The sequence below is a fragment of the Falco biarmicus genome, chromosome 12 (genome assembly GCF_023638135.1).
Source record: "Falco biarmicus isolate bFalBia1 chromosome 12, bFalBia1.pri, whole genome shotgun sequence".
Lineage (NCBI taxonomy): Eukaryota > Metazoa > Chordata > Aves > Falconiformes > Falconidae > Falco > Falco biarmicus.
The window spans coordinates 31,655,326-31,672,644 of NC_079299.1; the positions used below are offsets into that span (position 1 = coordinate 31,655,326).

At 36.4% G+C, this 17,319-nt stretch overlaps 1 protein-coding gene across 15 annotated transcripts in view; it reads left to right on the top strand.

Annotated features, from left to right (window-relative positions):
* The window catches only part of CCDC88A (coiled-coil domain containing 88A), a 79,997-nt gene that overhangs the window by 37,280 nt on the left and 25,398 nt on the right, over window positions 1-17,319 (top strand). For 12 of the 15 annotated variants that reach the window (XM_056357471.1, XM_056357470.1, XM_056357473.1 and 9 more), the window contains 8 exons: window positions 3,838-3,984; window positions 4,960-5,104; window positions 5,831-6,015; window positions 8,161-8,298; window positions 10,782-11,852; window positions 12,402-12,529; window positions 16,336-16,477; window positions 17,098-17,274. In XM_056357471.1, the coding sequence (XP_056213446.1) occupies window positions 3,838-3,984; window positions 4,960-5,104; window positions 5,831-6,015; window positions 8,161-8,298; window positions 10,782-11,852; window positions 12,402-12,529; window positions 16,336-16,477; window positions 17,098-17,274 (2,133 nt within the window). The remainder of the gene's footprint in view (window positions 1-3,837; window positions 3,985-4,959; window positions 5,105-5,830; window positions 6,016-8,160; window positions 8,299-10,781; window positions 11,853-12,401; window positions 12,530-16,335; window positions 16,478-17,097; window positions 17,275-17,319) is intronic. The other 3 variants (XM_056357472.1, XM_056357482.1, XM_056357476.1) reach the window with 1 other exon arrangement.

Genomic DNA, 17,319 nt, shown 5'->3' on the forward strand with positions numbered 1-17,319 from the left:
AAATAACCATCATTTTTTGTTTGCTGTGGCTTTTTCAAAGTTGCTTTGATGACTTAAGCATTGGGGCGTGAAAACAGTGTTACAGCTTCTTGCTCTAGGATATATGATAGTCATTTTTTTGTGATAAATTACAGTTTTTAGGGTAAGAGTCCCTGTGTGTAGTGGCATGCAGCTTCATTTGAAGTCAGCAGTATTCACCGTAGCTGTAAGCTAGCAAGATCAGTAGGAGCCTCTGTTTAGGATATTATACTATGTATTGAGAAACCCAAGGAGGAATTAGTTAAAAATGTGTTATAAATGTAATAACCTTTCTCCTCTTTTTGATCTCCTAAGAGAAGATAATTTTCTAAGTAAAGTGTTGAGGAAATGCTGGCTATACACATAAATGAGTTTAGCATGACTGCATTCCATGGATAAAATGTACTGAAAAAAGATGCGTTGACACCAGGCATGAGACACTTACAGTTCTGACATGAATTAGAAGTTCGGGAAACAAATCAGCATGCAGGATTTTAATAGGCCATCGTTCTGTCTGTAAATGGCAAAATTGTTGGGCAAATGCCAAGGTGGCAGAATTTGTGAAAGAAACAGTTACATATGGGAGTCAAAACTACTGAAAGTTTAAAGAAATTGTCAAGGTGGTCATTAAAAAAAACCCACCCACGTACCCCTAGAAAAGCAGGGACAACTCCAAATAAATGCTTGTTAAAAATACTATGTTGCGTAGGTGCAGTTGTTGAGATACTGGTATGAAGCTCGCTTTTTAGTGTAAAAATGACCAAAAAGTGAAAACAAGATCTTAGGCTAAACTATGACACAGCGTATTTTTACCTGACTCCTTCATTTAATGTGGCTTCTTGGATTCACAGGCCTGAATGGGGTCTTGGGAACTCATTCAGTCCTATTTTTTATATACCCATACCACTTCAAACGAATGCTTGGCATTAATTGGTGCTTTAACACCAAAGTGTCGGCAGCCTTTTGTAGCAGCTTTTTTCTTCTCTGAAGACTGTGTTGTGTTATGTGTCCTCTCTTCTAGCTCCTCATCTTCTGCAGCCCCACAACGGTGTGCCTTACAAGGTGTTTTTTCTGTTCTCTGGGTTCTGTCTTAATTCATATCTTAAAATGGAGTCCCTAAGACTGGGTCTCATACTCTAATTATCGCTTTATCAGTTCTGAATACAGTAGAGAAGTGACTTTTCTATACAACTTCTAATACAGTAACTCCTAAGCAACATCTCAACATTGTGATCTGTGAACCTCCATAGATTTTCTTCCCAGTGAACTGCTGCCTGGACATGATGCAGTATCCCAAACATTCTAGTTACCGCATCTGAAAAAATAATGCTCATTACCACTGATATGGCATCCTTTGGAAAGAGACTTCTTACTTTGAATGTTTAAAAGTTGAAATGTTTTAACGAATGTATACTTCATATGTTACAGCATAAAATAGCTACTGCTGTGATAGAAGCTACTGTGATGAGAGGGGAAAAACTGCAAGGCAAAACCCAAATGTTTTTAATGTTCTGTTGCAGCTCCTTCATCAAAAACTTGCAACAATACTTTTAGTCAGAAATAAAGCATATCAACTGACATGGGAGTTATTATTTTTTTAATGCAAAATGAGATTGGTAGTTTTTCTAAGCAAAGTGCAGTGTAAAAAAGTTAATAGACTGTGGTGAGAGACAAGGTGCATGGTGCAGATTAAAACATTGTTAAAAATACTTCAGGCATTTTTGAAACTTAAAAGTCATGGTTCCCAAGAATTACTTTTTTTAAGATGACTTGTTCTTAGCCTTGTTCGTGGAAATAATTTTATCATCTTACTGTGTAATGTGAAATAGTCTGATGAAATTGGCGGAAACTTTCTCAAGATACACTAAATATGGACCTTACCAGCTGTCATTGAAACATCCATTCTTGAGGACGCTCCAAAGCTGCCTTCGCATGCCACTTAAAAACAAAGGCTGGTAATCACTTTCCAACTCTGGATCTTTTCTAAGTGTTTGACGTAGTTTAAACAAGATACTGGTGTAGAATTTGAGCTCAGCAATAGAGGTCCAGTGCCGTGATTTATGGTCTCTAATTTCCTCAGAGTATTTGGCTGTTAACTATATATGATGTACTAGGGTAGCATACTTGGCTCTGTTGGAAAATCAGGTACTGTGAGTGGCGAACACTGTTATCAGCCTGACTGCGTACAAGAAAACCTTATGTGAGCTGTTTGAAAATCATCTTTATGTGAATGACTTTATGTGTGTATCTACTACTGTTCTAAGAGAGACTGAAAGCATATGGTTAAAAAAATTGGCAAAGGAAGAAGTTAGTGTAAAAGACTGCACAGTAGAAATTTCATTTTCATAGAATGTTTAAACTAGTAAGAAACCTGAAATTTGTTTACATGTTTCATAGCTTCTAACTGTCTGATTTTTCAAGCATGCTCAAATAGAGACAGATGTTAATTAGTTGGCTTTGCTTCTTAAAAATAATTATAAGTTAACTTAATATTTGTGTAGGGAGGAGTTTGAAGGATAAAGATTTATGTTGTATTCACTGATCTTTTTTCAGATCTTGCAGCTGACTGCATAGTGAAGTTGGAAAAGTTTTGTATTTATATAATGACTAAAATTGTTAATTGTATGATTTTACACATTATTATTTTCATCAGATGCCATTAAAAAAACCCTCCATGTACATAAACTAAAGCTGTTTAGGACTTTTGAATACAACTGGTTGTAGTTTGAGAATGCAGTTATATTTTCAACATCATGTCCTTACTTTGGGCTTAAGTAAGTTTGCCCAGCGGCCTGTAAACCTAATTATGGCTTGTAGAAAATTATTTTCTTCAGTTTTGTTCTCAATTTCCTGCCAACCAAAGATGAGGGAGTTCAGTCTGATAATAAAACAAATTATGGACTGAAGAGGAGCGCCTACATCCATCTCCAGTCTTTGACAGTGGCCAATAGCAGATGCCTAGAGTAGAGTAAAAGAACAGGGCAAGTACCTGGTGATACTTTCCTGTTGTGCTCTCCTGGCCTCCAGCAGTCTCTGCTCGGCAAAATCATAAAATTGTATAATCACTTAGGTTAGAAAAGGCTTCTGAGCTCATCAGGTCCAACTGTTAACCCAGGACTGCCAAGTCCTTCACTAAACAATGTCCCTAAGCACTGCAGCTAGGCATGTTTTAAATGCCTCCAGGGATGGTGACTCCACCACATCCCTGGGCAGCCTGTTCCAATGCTTAACATTGTAAGAGGTGGTATTTGGAGCTTTCTGGCCTCTTGCATGAATTATATGACTTCTCAACACATGTAAGCCTTTTCATCTACACAGTTATGTACAGTAAGCTCCGCAGTTCAGTTACATGGTATGTGAAGTACTTATTTTTGTTTGTTTTGAGCCAGACACCTCTAATTTTTATTGATGTCAGCCTTTTGTTTAGCTGTAATCCATGCATGTGCAATACGCCTTTCCAGATCACATCTCAAATCACAGAGATATTTATGGTTTGATTGTAATTACAAATACTTTATTCTTAATGGTTTAGGGATTATTTGATTTATATTAATTAATTATTATTTATATAATTATTAATTATATTATTAATTATTAAAAATATATATATTTAATTAGAATTTTCTTTTCATAACAGTTTTGTAAGTTACAGTTATGTGAAATTCCTGTAATTTTGGTTTTATGAAATGTCTGTTACAGCTTCCAAAAGAGTGTTTTAGCATTAGAGCAACATTTCTAAAACTAGTGATTATGTGTATCAAAGTTTGTATGAATAAGGAAATGCTTTTGTTGAGGTTTTGTGGTTGCTTATTCTTGTAGGAATTGAAGGAAGACAATCAGGTGTTGCTAGAAACCAAGACAATGTTGGAAGATCAATTAGAGGGGACCCGAGCCCGTTCTGATAAATTACATGAGTTAGAAAAAGAGAATCTACAATTAAAAGCTAAATTGCATGATATGGAGATGGTAAGTGTAAATGGAGGATAACAAAGACAACTGATGTGCATTGAATTAATTTTTTTTTAATGAAAGAATTTCTAATCAAAATAGTGGCGAGGAGAGGAAGAGGGTATTTCTTGATTTACTAACGCTTTTCAGATAGTTTCCTAGGGAAGGAAAAACTGCAAAGGCAGTACTCTTCTTAAAAGGCAGTACAGTGTTTAATTGGGTAGCTAAATTACAGTGATAAGAAATACAAAGACTCATTAGTAAGAACAATAAGATGAGGGGGTTTTTTATGTGAAGGCAGTCTTTTGTCACTTAAATACATAGATAAAAGAGGCGATTCGTATTTCAAATTCTGGCAATATGGTGACATATTTATCAGAAGGTTCTTCGCAAAATAATTCTGTTTTTAATTGGGTTTTCTCCAAAAATAAGTATTCCAAAATATAGTCATATTTTGCCGGGGGTAGGTGGGTTGGGGGGCCTTTTCTGTAAGGGACAGCAGATTATTACCTTCTGTTTATTTTCATTTTCTGCAAAATGTTGAGAGTTACAGCTGCAACTTATTCCTGTTAGTGTGTTGGGTGAAGGGGTTCGTAAAGAGCCAGGTGAGAAGCTCTCATCACAGACTGAGTCCTGTTACAGCTTTTTTGCATCAAAGTAGTCTTAGGATAGATTAGAGAAGGTAAAATTTTGCTTCTTTGTCAGTTTGGGGTTTTTTGTGTGCTACCAAGCTGTGCTTATGTATACTTTCTTCCCTGGTACTTGGAGAGAAGTGAACTTTGAAAAAGATGAGAAGAGGTTCTTCTCTGCATATTTTTCTTTACTGGTTGTTACACTTGCAAGTTCTCCATACTTCTGTCTGTTCCTCCCTGCCTACTGTGTATTAGCAAATCAGAAAATACACTTTGCATTCCTCTGTGGCATACTAGATACTAAAATAATTTATGCATGTTGAGACTTTTTTTTAATGTTACATATGAAATAATTTTTAAGGAACGTGATATGGACAGAAAGAAGATTGAGGAGCTCATGGAGGAAAATATGACTCTAGAAATGGCTCAGAAACAAAGTATGGATGAATCATTGCATCTTGGCTGGGAACTTGAACAGATAAATAGGACTACTGAACTTTCTGAAGGTAAACAGAGTAATACTTGCAAACAGATAAAATAGAAAAATTGAAAGCTCAGAGGCTGGACAGCATTAGGAAATTAGAGGTCCTTATTTCTAAAGTAGAGAGTCTTGTTCTCTGGGGGAAGGTGACAGTTTGGGGGGGGGGGGGGGGGGCGTTTCTTGTGGTTTGGTTTTGTTTGGTTTTTTTTTTTTGCTCATTCCCATGTATCCTTGGAGATAGAGCCTACATGAAATGTCCCTGTTCTTGTGCTTCTTGTTTGTATCTCTGTTTAACTGAACCCCATAAATATCTTGGAGTTATACTGTGTTGCCATTCAGACTTGCTTTACTGTTCCCAAAGTTAAGAAAGTTTTGTTAAAGCTTCTCAGAGTAATAGTTTGCAGAGATAGCTGTGGCAAAAGTTTTGATTCTTCCAATATAGCATGCTTGGTCATACATGGGATCCCATACAAAGGATTTGTGGAAATTCAGAAATACATCCTCAGTTTCAGGAAACAAATCTCTGCTGTGATTAGGAACATTAGGATGAGTAGAAGGTTTCCTTTTATGCATCTGCAGCCTTACCTGTTAGGTAAGGAGGATGGGTAATTAATCCTAACTAGCTCTATTCACCAAGAAAGCATTGGAGGACCATCAAAGGCTTCTATATCCCCGAAGTCTAAAAATGCAAAGTCCAAGAAGACCAGGTAATAGGTAACCTTTTTTTCTTTATGGTGTTTTTCTCATACAGTGCCACAGAAATCACTTGGCCATGAAGTAAATGAACTGACATCAAGCAGACTGCTGAAGCTGGAAATGGAAAACCAAAGTTTGCTGAAGACAGTGGAAGAATTGCAAAGTGCAGTGGGTTCTGTAGAAGGCAGTAGTTCGAGGATTCTGAAGATGGAAAAAGAAAACCAAAGACTTAGCAAAAAGGTAATCATCAGTGTATGTCTGAATTGTCTGAGTTGCATAATGTTGCTAGCCACTTTCTTTCTAAAGGATAATTTTACGAATTCCTGTTATTTCGGAAAAAGTATTACTGGGGTCTAAATTGTGTTACAGTTTCTGTAAGGTTATGGTAAAAAAGAAAACAACCTCTGAGAGATTTTTTTTTTTCTTTTTCAGTGATGCTTTTTTATTGATGTAAGAATGCGATCGTTATATTCAGAAAGGTCTTACACCAGTAGGGGGAAAAATATTAACATATTAGGGACATAAATGAGTAATGAAACTTTTATGATACTTGAGAACACTATTTTTTTGTAATCAGGGGAAGGTGTGTGTACATAGGTGGAGATTGACTGGTAAGTCTAAGCAGAAAAACTCTGTTATGTGTCCTCATTTGTAACTGAGAAAGAGAGAACACGGGCCAAGGAATTGATGAGCAAATGAATGAGAGGAGTTTGGCAGATTTATCTACAATATTTTACTCTGCAAATTACGTATTATCAAATAGTTTATTCAGTGATATCTATAGAGAGTAAAAATTTGAGAAAAACGGGGACTAATTACAGTGAAGTGAAATGTCTTAAAGTTTCTGAAATAGCTTTTGCTTCAGATGTTTCAGGTGTTAGACTGTTCTTAGAGTGGGCAAGAGATAATTAAAAATATATGAAAGAAATCCCTACTTTATTTCATACTTCCATGCTTTTTCTGATTTCTCAACAATATGATGGTTTTTGCAGCAGCCTGTGTGCTGCTTTGAGTTTCTGTATAGTACCAGAAAGACAGCTAGGAGGATACAAAAGAAAGGAGTAGGTATAAGAAGCAGTAGATCCTTGTGGTTGTCTGATACTGTTCTTACCACCTTAGATGTCTGGTGACAAGTCCTTTTTCTCACTTGCCCCTAAAAATGATACTTGAACAGTGATCACTTCAGTAGAAAGCATGAAGTTGAACAAAATGCCTGTTACCAATCCTGTATTCATAGCCTACTTGTATTTGGACACGCTTTCTCTTAAAACAAACCAATAATAGTCTTATAAATAAAAGGTAAGTGACCACAGGAACTACAGTTCCAGTGCCCAGTTGGCAGTTGGTCAGGCAATGGGTAAATTTGGTTCCCAAGTGGAGGGTGACTGCATTGCTGCTAGGGCGATTGAGCCAGTTACTTCTCCTTTGCAAAAACCTATTAAAGTGCCAATATCCCTGTAAAATATGCATTGGTCTGCTAAGCAAGGGACCGGGAAAACTGGAATTTGGGAGAAGGAAGGAGAAGGAAACAAAAGGCTGGTCAAACACTAGTATTCTCATCCTAAGAGAAATACTGAATTCAGGTTCTGGCCTGATTGATACCATGCTTTTTGCATATTTTGGATCAACAAATTGCTTCATGGAGTAACAAATTCCATTCTACAACCTCTTTGTGATTTTACTTCTCAGTATTACTTAGCAGCAATTAAATGTATATAACTAAGATAATTTATTTCTAAAAGTATTCCCCCTGCCTGGGGTCTGAGTTATGTCTGGACTTCTCTAGGACTGGGTAGCACGTGGACAATGGGCTTGACATCGAAGCAATCATCTGCTGGAAGGTTTATATTCTAAGTAATTATAACTTACATGTGACAGAAAAATCACACTTGCTTCTTTTCACTTGTAAAGAGTTTTGCTGTCTGGTGACATTGTGAGTTGGAACCATTTGACAAAACAAACCTGTTTATTTAATTCCCAAGGAATAGTCATAAGTATCTCTTGAAATAGTTGAGTAAGATCAAACAACATTCAGTCCTTATAAGTTAAAAGGGACTTCGCGAAGCAGTATAAAATCTTACTAAAATGGAACTTTAAGAGAAAAAAAGATGCTTGGGAAATACCCAGCGCCTAATAAAATCTGACCCTTTTTTTTAATGCAAAAGTACATTATAGATACAGTCTTCTGAGCCAGGGAGAAAATTCTGGCAGAAGTAAAGAAGAGATGAATTGTTTCAGATATAGAACAGAAGATTCCATTTTCTTCTTTCCTTCAACCTTCTTCATTTACAAATTCATTGCTATTGGGGTACCTTCAACCTAGCTAAGAGTAATACTATTGTAATTTTTAAGTACATTTTAAAAAATGTATTTCTTTTTCCCCAGCTTGAAGAGCTAGAGAATGAAATTAGTCAAGAGAAACAAAGTCTTCAGAACAGTGAGAATTTGAGCAAAGATTTGATGAAAGAAAAAGCACAGCTTGAAAAGACACTTGAAACACTTCGCGAAAACTCAGAGCGACAAGTGAGTAGCAAAATCAAGTTTTAATGCTGCATTGTACTGTACTGTTCTCCTTTTGTACTTTTTTTACAGGCACAAAAGTGTTGTAAATGGAGCAGATTTGCTGAAAGGACACATCTGCAGCACAATTGCTTGTCTAAGACCTGCAGCCAGTGAGACACATGATTCATCTTTAGCTGAGGCTTCACTGTTAGTTTTAGAACTTTTTAGTGTTTTGTAAGGCTTCTGTGGCTTTCCTGGGCTGTACGTTTGCTATGGTTGCTTAAAGGGTGCAGCTCAGCCAAAATAGAAAATTGGGAACTTTGGAGGTAAGCCAGACGCCGCTCAATGGAGGAAAACAGGTTCCAGACAGCTGGTCAGTGTTTGAAGTAATGTCGGAGTATTAATGAGAATTGCAGCAGCCTGTCCCTTGAAGGGACCAGACAGAGACCGGTATAGCAGAGCTGGTCTGCTGCTCCACTGCTGAAACTGTTCTTCCTGTGTCGTTCAGTCTTGTTTTTCTGGGGTAGGAACCATCATGTCCAGTTTCATAATATTGCCCTATAGTGGAATGTTTTCTAGCTGTGACTTGTGGGTGGCTAGCAGAATTTATTTTTGGTTGCCAGAAACAGGCATCTGGGTCTTTGTAAGTGATTTGAGCTGTATTGGGGTGGGTACTGAATGTCACTGACGTATCTGTATCTAAGGGTGCTGACACCTTCTAAAGATCTTTGCAGAGCAATTCAGAGGACCTGTGGAAGGCTGCCACTAGAAAGCAAGAGTTATGGAAACTCTGGAAATATGCCCCATTTAGTAATCAAGTCTTTCAGAATTAGAACTGTAGTTATCTTTTGTATGTTGCAATACAGAATATTATATTTCAAAAGTCCTGAAAACTTTAAAGGCCAAATTTAATCAGTAAATGAAATTCTAGACTTAGAAAAGAGAGAAAAAGTAAAAAAAACAAAAACAAACCAAAAAAACCCCAAACCCTCAGCACTGAAGCTTTACTTTCATTTAAGGATACTTTTAAAGAAAATATGGAAAATATGCCAGCTTGACTTGTTTAGAAGTTTCATTGTTACAGTAATAGATTTATACATTGTATTAGAAGTATGCTCTAGGAAAAAAGGACCAAAACTTTCTGGAGTAAGTCCTAAGTCCCAGTGCAACCATCACAGATACATATATTGTTTTAAAATGTGTTGGAGTAGGACTGACATTTCAGTGGGACTATTTCTGCTTAAAAATAATGTTCTTAAGAGCTGTGATGGGTTAGCAGCATCTTTTGTGGCTTTTACAAATCCTGTGCTGAAGCTTAGTGTGAGTTGACTATACAGGGGTCATTTGATTTAATCAGAAACTATGGAGGCATTGATCATTATTTTTTCGTTTATAGGAGCAGAATTCATGGAAAATAATTATACATGTTCAGTAAAGTACAAGGTTATGTAAAGAAGTGTTACAAAGTTGTGGTGTTACACACCTGTTGATTAGTTTCTCGTTAATCATTTCAGAAGTTTGTCATTGCTGGGAATGGAGTCACAGATGCTATAATTAATAGTTACATTCAGACTTAAATATGAAAGAACAGTCTGTAATTTTCTCAGTCTGTTTATCATTGCAACTGACACTTTTGGCTTTCTCCAAAACAGTTTATTGTTGAAACATCCCTTATGCTATTAGTGTATTCCTAAATATTGATCTAAACAGTTTTCTGGATTTTGTTGCCTGTTGTTACATACCCAAATAATTTCTAATTATTTGGAGTAACTGTAAAAGTCAAGATGTACTAAGATTAAGCTGTAAATGTTGCCTTTATCCTTGAAGTAGATATGGGAGTATGTTACCTAAGAAAACAATTCCGTTATAATATGATTTACTTTGTCTGGAAGCTGTTGGAACAGCATGTCCAAGGGTTCATTTTAACTCAGAAAACTAATGTAACTTTGATGTGTTCCTTCACAAAATGTTATTGACTGATCAGGATGCCCTCATAGCCCACCAATCACCTCTGTTTTTTCAAAGTGAAATAAAGACACTTTTATGGATCCCACACCTCCCTGCATCTCAGGTTTGGTTTAGAACTTGACTACACTTTCATTCTTTGTGGACACGCATCTCTGGAAATTACAGAGTTTAAAAAAAGAAAGTCTAAATCTGGATAAATGCAAATGAAAATGAAATTATGCTAAAAAACAGATACAGCTTTCTTTTGGGTTGTGCTTTGTTATTTTTATTTTTATTTTATTTGCTAATATCCAAGAGGAAGATATTTGAAGATTCACTTTGACTTCTTTTGTTGTCAGACTTCCATGTGTGTACATACACAATGTTTGTAATGCTTTAAATACCAATAGAGCAAGAGAATTGTTTTTTAAAAAACTTAAAATAAAAGGGAAATATGATGTAATCTTACTAGCTTAGTAACTTTCAGTTTATATATGGAAGTAATTACTTGTTGGCAAGTTGTTCACCAGAGTTTACAAATTTTCTACCCAAATTAGATTAAGCTTTTAGAACAAGAAAATGAACATTTGAATCAAACTGTAGCTTCTCTGAGACAACGCTCACAAATCAGTGCTGAAGCGAGAATGAAAGAAATTGAAAAAGAAAATAAAATCCTTCATGAGTCCATTAAAGAGACCAGTAGTAAGTTAAATAAGATTGAATTTGAAAAAAAACAAGTCAGAAAAGAACTGGAACACTACAAAGAGAAAGGGGAGAGAGCAGAAGAACTTGAGAATGAGCTGCATCGTCTGGAGAAGGAAAATGAACTATTACAGAAAAAAATTACTAACTTAAAAATTACTTGTGAGAAGATCGAGGCCTTAGAACAAGAAAACTCAGACCTGGAAATGGAAAACAGAAAACTGAAAAAAACTTTGGATAGCCTAAAAAATCTCACTTTTCAATTGGAATCATTAGAAAAGGAGAATTCGCAACTGGATGAGGAAAATTTAGAATTAAGAAGAACAATTGAATCCTTGAAGTGTACAAGCATTAAAGTGGCACAGTTACAACTAGAAAATAAGGAACTGGAGAGTGAAAAGGAGCAGCTTAAAAAAAGCCTTGAACTCATGAAAGCCTCATTTAAGAAAACTGAACGCTTGGAAGTCAGCTACCAAGGCCTGGACACAGAAAACCAAAGGCTACAGAAAGCCCTTGAAAACAGCAATAAGAAGATTCAGCAATTAGAAAGTGAATTACAAGATTTAGAGTCTGAAAATCAGACTCTGCAAAAGAACTTGGAAGAGTTGAAAATCTCTAGTAAGCGCCTAGAACAATTAGAAAAGGAGAATAAATTGTTAGAACAAGAGACTTCTCAACTGGAAAAAGATAAGAAACAGCTAGAGAAAGAAAATAAGAGACTTCGACAACAAGCAGAAATTAAAGATAGTACCTTAGAAGAAAACAATGTAAAAATTAGTAATCTGGAAAGGGAAAATAAATCTCTATTTAAAGAAATAGTTGTATATAAAGAGTCATGTGTTCGCCTGAAAGAACTAGAAAAAGAAAATAAAGAACTCGTGAAAAGAGCTACCATTGATAAGAAAACCCTTGTCACTTTACGAGAGGTAAGCAGAAATTAGTTACCATTCCAGTCATAATCTGTTTGTAACGTAGAGAAATTATATCTGTATTTTTGAAAAAAGGTTGTCTTTTGTATTTCTTATGCTTTAATCTGTGTACTACTAACATCTTTAATGGCTACAGTAGGGAAAGCTTTAGATAATCAAAATGTATATAATTATAATAAAACAATGGAATAATATAACCATATTATACCTCGTTCTGTAAGGTTGCGTACAGGCAGCCATGGAGCCTTTGTTAAATGAACGTTGTTCAGGTTCTTCCTGTTAGTATTTGTTCTGACTGAAACACCTCCCCTTCACCGTAATGTTCAAGACCCAATTTGAAAGGCGAGTTCTACAGGAAGGGAGGGAGTGAATTCACATTAACAGTTGCAATATAGTGTCTAATATAGCTTGAAAGCTAACAGTTGGAAGGAAAGCAGAGTTATTCCAGTCATGTAGCGATAAAAGACTCTTGCCTCAGCACTTCTAAGATTAAGGCTACATTATTGATTTATGTGATAATACTGACTGTAATTTTTTCTGCATAAGGACTTGGTGAATGAAAAATTAAAGACTCAACAAATGAACAATGATCTAGAAAAACTTGCCCATGAACTTGAAAAAATAGGCTTAAACAAGGAGCGTCTCTTGCATGATGAGCAGAGCAGTGATGACAGGTAAGAATGCCCACCTGCAGCAGCATAGAAGTGAGGGTCTTTTTTTATTCATAAAGAGCAGATGGTTTTATGGACTGGTTTCATGCATGCCCTTAGATTTTTAAGGCACACTAATAGACCCAAAATGGAACTTGTTGTTCTTTGAAATTAATAAGGTAGTTGATGTGCTTGTAAAAAATTCAGCTGGCTGTGAAAGGGAGTTGCTGGTTTTTGTTACTAAGAAATTTCTTGAGGTATGTCAGTAGATACAGTTAATGTATAATGAAAATGTTTTCTGTTCTAATGAGCAGCTGGAACAGTAGCAGTAAAAGATACTAGGACCGAAGTTTGGGGATTTTTCCTTTTAGACTGCTTGACTGATAGAAATGGTTTTTACACTTTTGTCACAAAATGGGTTAAATACCTTAAAACTGTCTTGCTCTTTCCTTACAACTGTTCCCTTCTAGTTCTTCCTACCAAAAGGAAACTGCATTCCCGTTTACACAAGCTGGGAAGTATCCAATACTTCTTGAGTGTCTCTGAAACTTCATAAGGGCTCTATCACTCTACCGCACCTGCCATTATAAAGCAGCTGCTATCCTGACATCTGTTTCCTCTACTGTATGTTGTGTTCTGTCTTATCCTGCAGGGATCTGAGGAAAATTTGTGACAGGAGAAAAGCAGACTAGTATGGGCTTCTAGCCAATCATTATTTCACGATGCTATTCAGTTGTGCTTTTTAAAAACAAAACCAACAAAGCTGCTTTCATGATCTGTTATTAACAACCGATTTTTGTGAACACTTAGATTGATTTTTGGGCCTTATATATATATAAAAAAAAAAACCAAATAACTTTTTTTTTTTTTTCCTTCAGTTCCCTTTCTTGCTTCCAGTGCTCTGTTACTGGGGTGGTGCCAGAATCCTGTAGGGAGAATCTGTTACCACCTCTTGTTTTCTGGTGGTGTCTTTCATCCACTGTTCTCAGCTCACAGATGAGAAATTCTGTCAAGAAAAGTCCTCAGAACTTTGACTAGTGTGATCTCTTCTGATTTAAGCATTACTGTGTAGCATACAGTGCATAGTATGCATTTGGTTTGTCCTTAGGTCAATATACTGTACAAAGAACTAATCCTTGAGCTGAGTTGAAGCTTAAACTACTTAGACGACGAAGTCTAGACTGAGCAACAGTTTTCTGAATCATGTTCCAGATTCCAAGTGGTTGGAGTGCTTCTGCAAAGGGAGTTAATATTGTTCTGTAAAGGTGCTTTTGCAAATTATACTATATGAGAGGATTTGCGAGTCTACTTCTGTTTCCCAGACAAGAGCGCTTACCCTTTACAAGTGCTTGTATTTCTGAAGATGAGATGTTGTAGGTTCACTTCTTGTAGGTTTGTGACATTATATGAATTATGATTTTGGGCCGTACAATACTAGTGATTCCTTCACATTTTACATAATGATGTTACATTGGATCTATAAATCTAATTTGGAAGAAGATTTGGAGTAACGTGTCCCTGTGGAATAGAGAGGTTTATCCAGATTTCGTTGTATTACAATCTGTAAATGAACTTTTAACATACTTATGGCACCTATCATGACTGGTTTAATTTCTTCCTTTGCTTTCAGGTTAGCTGTGTCTGGGAATTAAACAAATAAGTTAATGTTCCTTTCATTTGCCCCGCATCCCCGTAGTTCTCTTCTAACGGCTATTCCTTTTTCAAGGAGTCACTGCTCATTTTTTTTGCTACCTATATATTATGTATTAAGAGCCCAGACCAAGGAGCAGGCTCAAGCATTACATGTTGGTTGACCTGCACTTGGCAAATGTTAGCTACTGGCATTAGATCTCTTGTAACCTGGTGCTGCTCAGCTGCACTGCCCTAAGAACAGCTCATGCTTAATTCTTTGCAGATTGCTTTGCAGCAGGAGACAATGCCTGTCTAGAAAGGTGTTTGTGGTAAACTTGGTTGTCGAGCACTGATTATGTGAGAGCACCACAAAAGCAGATGGAATATTTGATGCTAGAAGATACTTGGATATCAGGCTGAGTATGATGTGCCTATTCAGGCTGATCATGGGGAGGTACGCAGTGAGCATTGTATCTTGAAGCTTACCCAGAACATTAGCCTACCTCTGAGCTCAGGCTTGTGGCCAAATAGTTTTAGATGTGGAGGAATTTGGGCTATGCTACTGTTTGAGCTTCTTCTCAAACTTCATGTAGAGCTGGAGAATTGTGAATAGGCAATATTTGTTTTCAAAGGGGAAACATTGGCTGATTTGAAATTTTGCTCTGCCACTATCCTGCCTTTCCATTATTCTCAGCTTTTCCATTCATCCAAAAGGTACCTGGGTTGCTTTCCTTATATCATGACGTAGGTGGGGCGTTAGCAATTATTTCTTCAGGCCTTGTAGCCAAAATTACTTCTCAGTGTATTTTTGGTCAGCCTCTCTCATTTTGATGAAGGAAATGAAAAATGCACAATTTCTCTCTCCCTGATTGGAGGGACCAGTTTTCTTTTGCCTTTCAAATGGCTATTGTCTTTAGTCAAATGGATTTTGACCCTGAACCTGAAATTACCACATCTCAATGGTATTAGGAAATTTGTACCATCTTTCATTCTCAGGTGTTCAAAAGGAAACTGGATATTGGATCTCTGCTATTAATCTTTTTTCTTGTTTCCTGTATAATTGTGTTAACTTTTCAGTAAAAAAAAATCTTATTTGTAGCTGAATACATGCTTTAGCTCAAGAAGATGAAATGCTATCTGTTCTCCTAGTCATAGACTGCCTACTGCTTCTTAAGTCCCTGTGAATTACTTGTCATACCTTAAAATCTAGGTTTTCTCATCCTACTACATGATGCTACTGGACAGCTTTCTACTTCTGAATTCACTTACCATTGGTCTTCTGCTCCAGTTCCTGACTAGATCTAATGCTGTTGTCCATTCAGGAGTCTCTTGCAATCTGTTCCATTGAGTAAACTGATAGATTCTTCAGCAGTTGAGATTAAAAAGGGGGATATTAGTGGTCTGGTTTATTTTATTTTATCCCACTGTGAAGAGATGTGGGATGTTTTCCAGATTCTGAGTACACGTACAGTGACTTAGTGCTTAAAAGTGATTAATTAGTGTGGGTTTTCAGTATTTTCTTAAAAGGAGATGCTGTTCTAAACCAATATATTCTAAATCTGACCACTTCTTTCCCAGATACATGGTTTGGGGTTTTTAGGTGCCCTACAGTGTTGTAAATATGGCAAATAATGGAAGCTTTGCACATCAGGAGTGGTAACAGTCTTAAAATATCAAGCAGCTGGGCAGAGTGAGCAATTTGTACATTCATACATCAAATGAGTATGCACCTGCAAAGTACTGTGTTCCGTCTCCTTCCCTCGTCCTCCTGTTTGTGAGCTGGCAGGAAATGGAAATGGAAAATCTCACTCTCCAAATATTTCGCATTCTAATTTGGTTCGGGTCCCCGCTGGATTCACTGGAGTTGAGCCAGAAGGAAGAGTGCTGTCATCACACACACACTAACAATCCAAATAAAGCCAGCACCCTACTGGTGTGGCTGAACGTGGCTTTTTGTGTATCTAATTAAAAGAAAGAAGGATTCAGAAATGTTTTTGACTACCATTTTATGTCTGTTTTTAAACATAGGGCTTGATACTAGTACTGAGGTGTCTTCATGCTTTGAATAGAGTCAGCATTCAAGCATTTCTGAATGTATTCTAAATGTATGCTGAAATGTTTCAGAACACTTTAGAATTTAAATACCTCAATTTTTTGAAATACAGATATTTTTTTGTGTGTGTGATGTCATTGACCAGTAGGTACAAGCTTTTGGAGTCAAAATTAGAATCCACACTTAAGAAGTCTCTTGAAATAAAGGAAGAAAAAATTGCTGCTTTGGAGGCTCGTTTAGAAGAATCAACAAATCTAAACCAGCAACTCCGTCAGGAACTTAAAACAGTAAGGAGAATGACATTTTTTTCTGTAAGATTAAAGTATTCCTATACCAGCTATTGTTATTTCTACATTTGACCTTTTGTGTAAGACAGCAAAAGATGCGCATTGTTCGGATAAGGTAAAGCAGGAGAAAGGCATGACTGCTTTTTAGAGACTGCAGTAATACAGGCACAGTGTAGAAATCACATGAAAAGTTGTTGAGTTTATTCATTGGTCATTGAATATGTCAGGTGGATAAATAATCTGAAGTTGATTTGATTTGGGATGCCAAAAGTAGTCATTTTCAGTTTTCTGACCTACCTTGAACAGCCCAAGTGGACTGGTTTAAAAAAAGAAACACAATCTCCTTGGTTGTAGGACAAAGTTGGGGGATACAGTTAAAAGTGCTGAAATAAAACAGAAAATAGAGGTCTCTTTGTTAGGCAAGTGTTTCTCAGGGTTAAGCTATCCATATCCATAAATAATTTGTACATCATCTCCCCAAACATATACAAAAAGCAAATGTGGAAATACAGTAATGTAGCACTTACTGTTCTTTGGGAAGTGGTATGGTCACGTAATAAATCAAGATGTAGACAATGAAAAATTCTAAACCTAATGGAAGTTGTCCTAAATAATTTCAGGTGAAGAAGAACTATGAAGCTCTCAAGCAAAGACAAGAAGAGGAAAGGATGGTTCAGAATTCACCTCCAAGAAGTGGAGAAGAAAATCAGTCTGTCAATAAGTGGGAGAAAGAAAATCAGGAAACTACTAGAGAATTATTGAAAGTTAAAGATAGATTAATCGAAGTGGAAAGGAATGTAAGATGTGTTTTAAATACTATTCTGATTTTAACTATTCGTTGT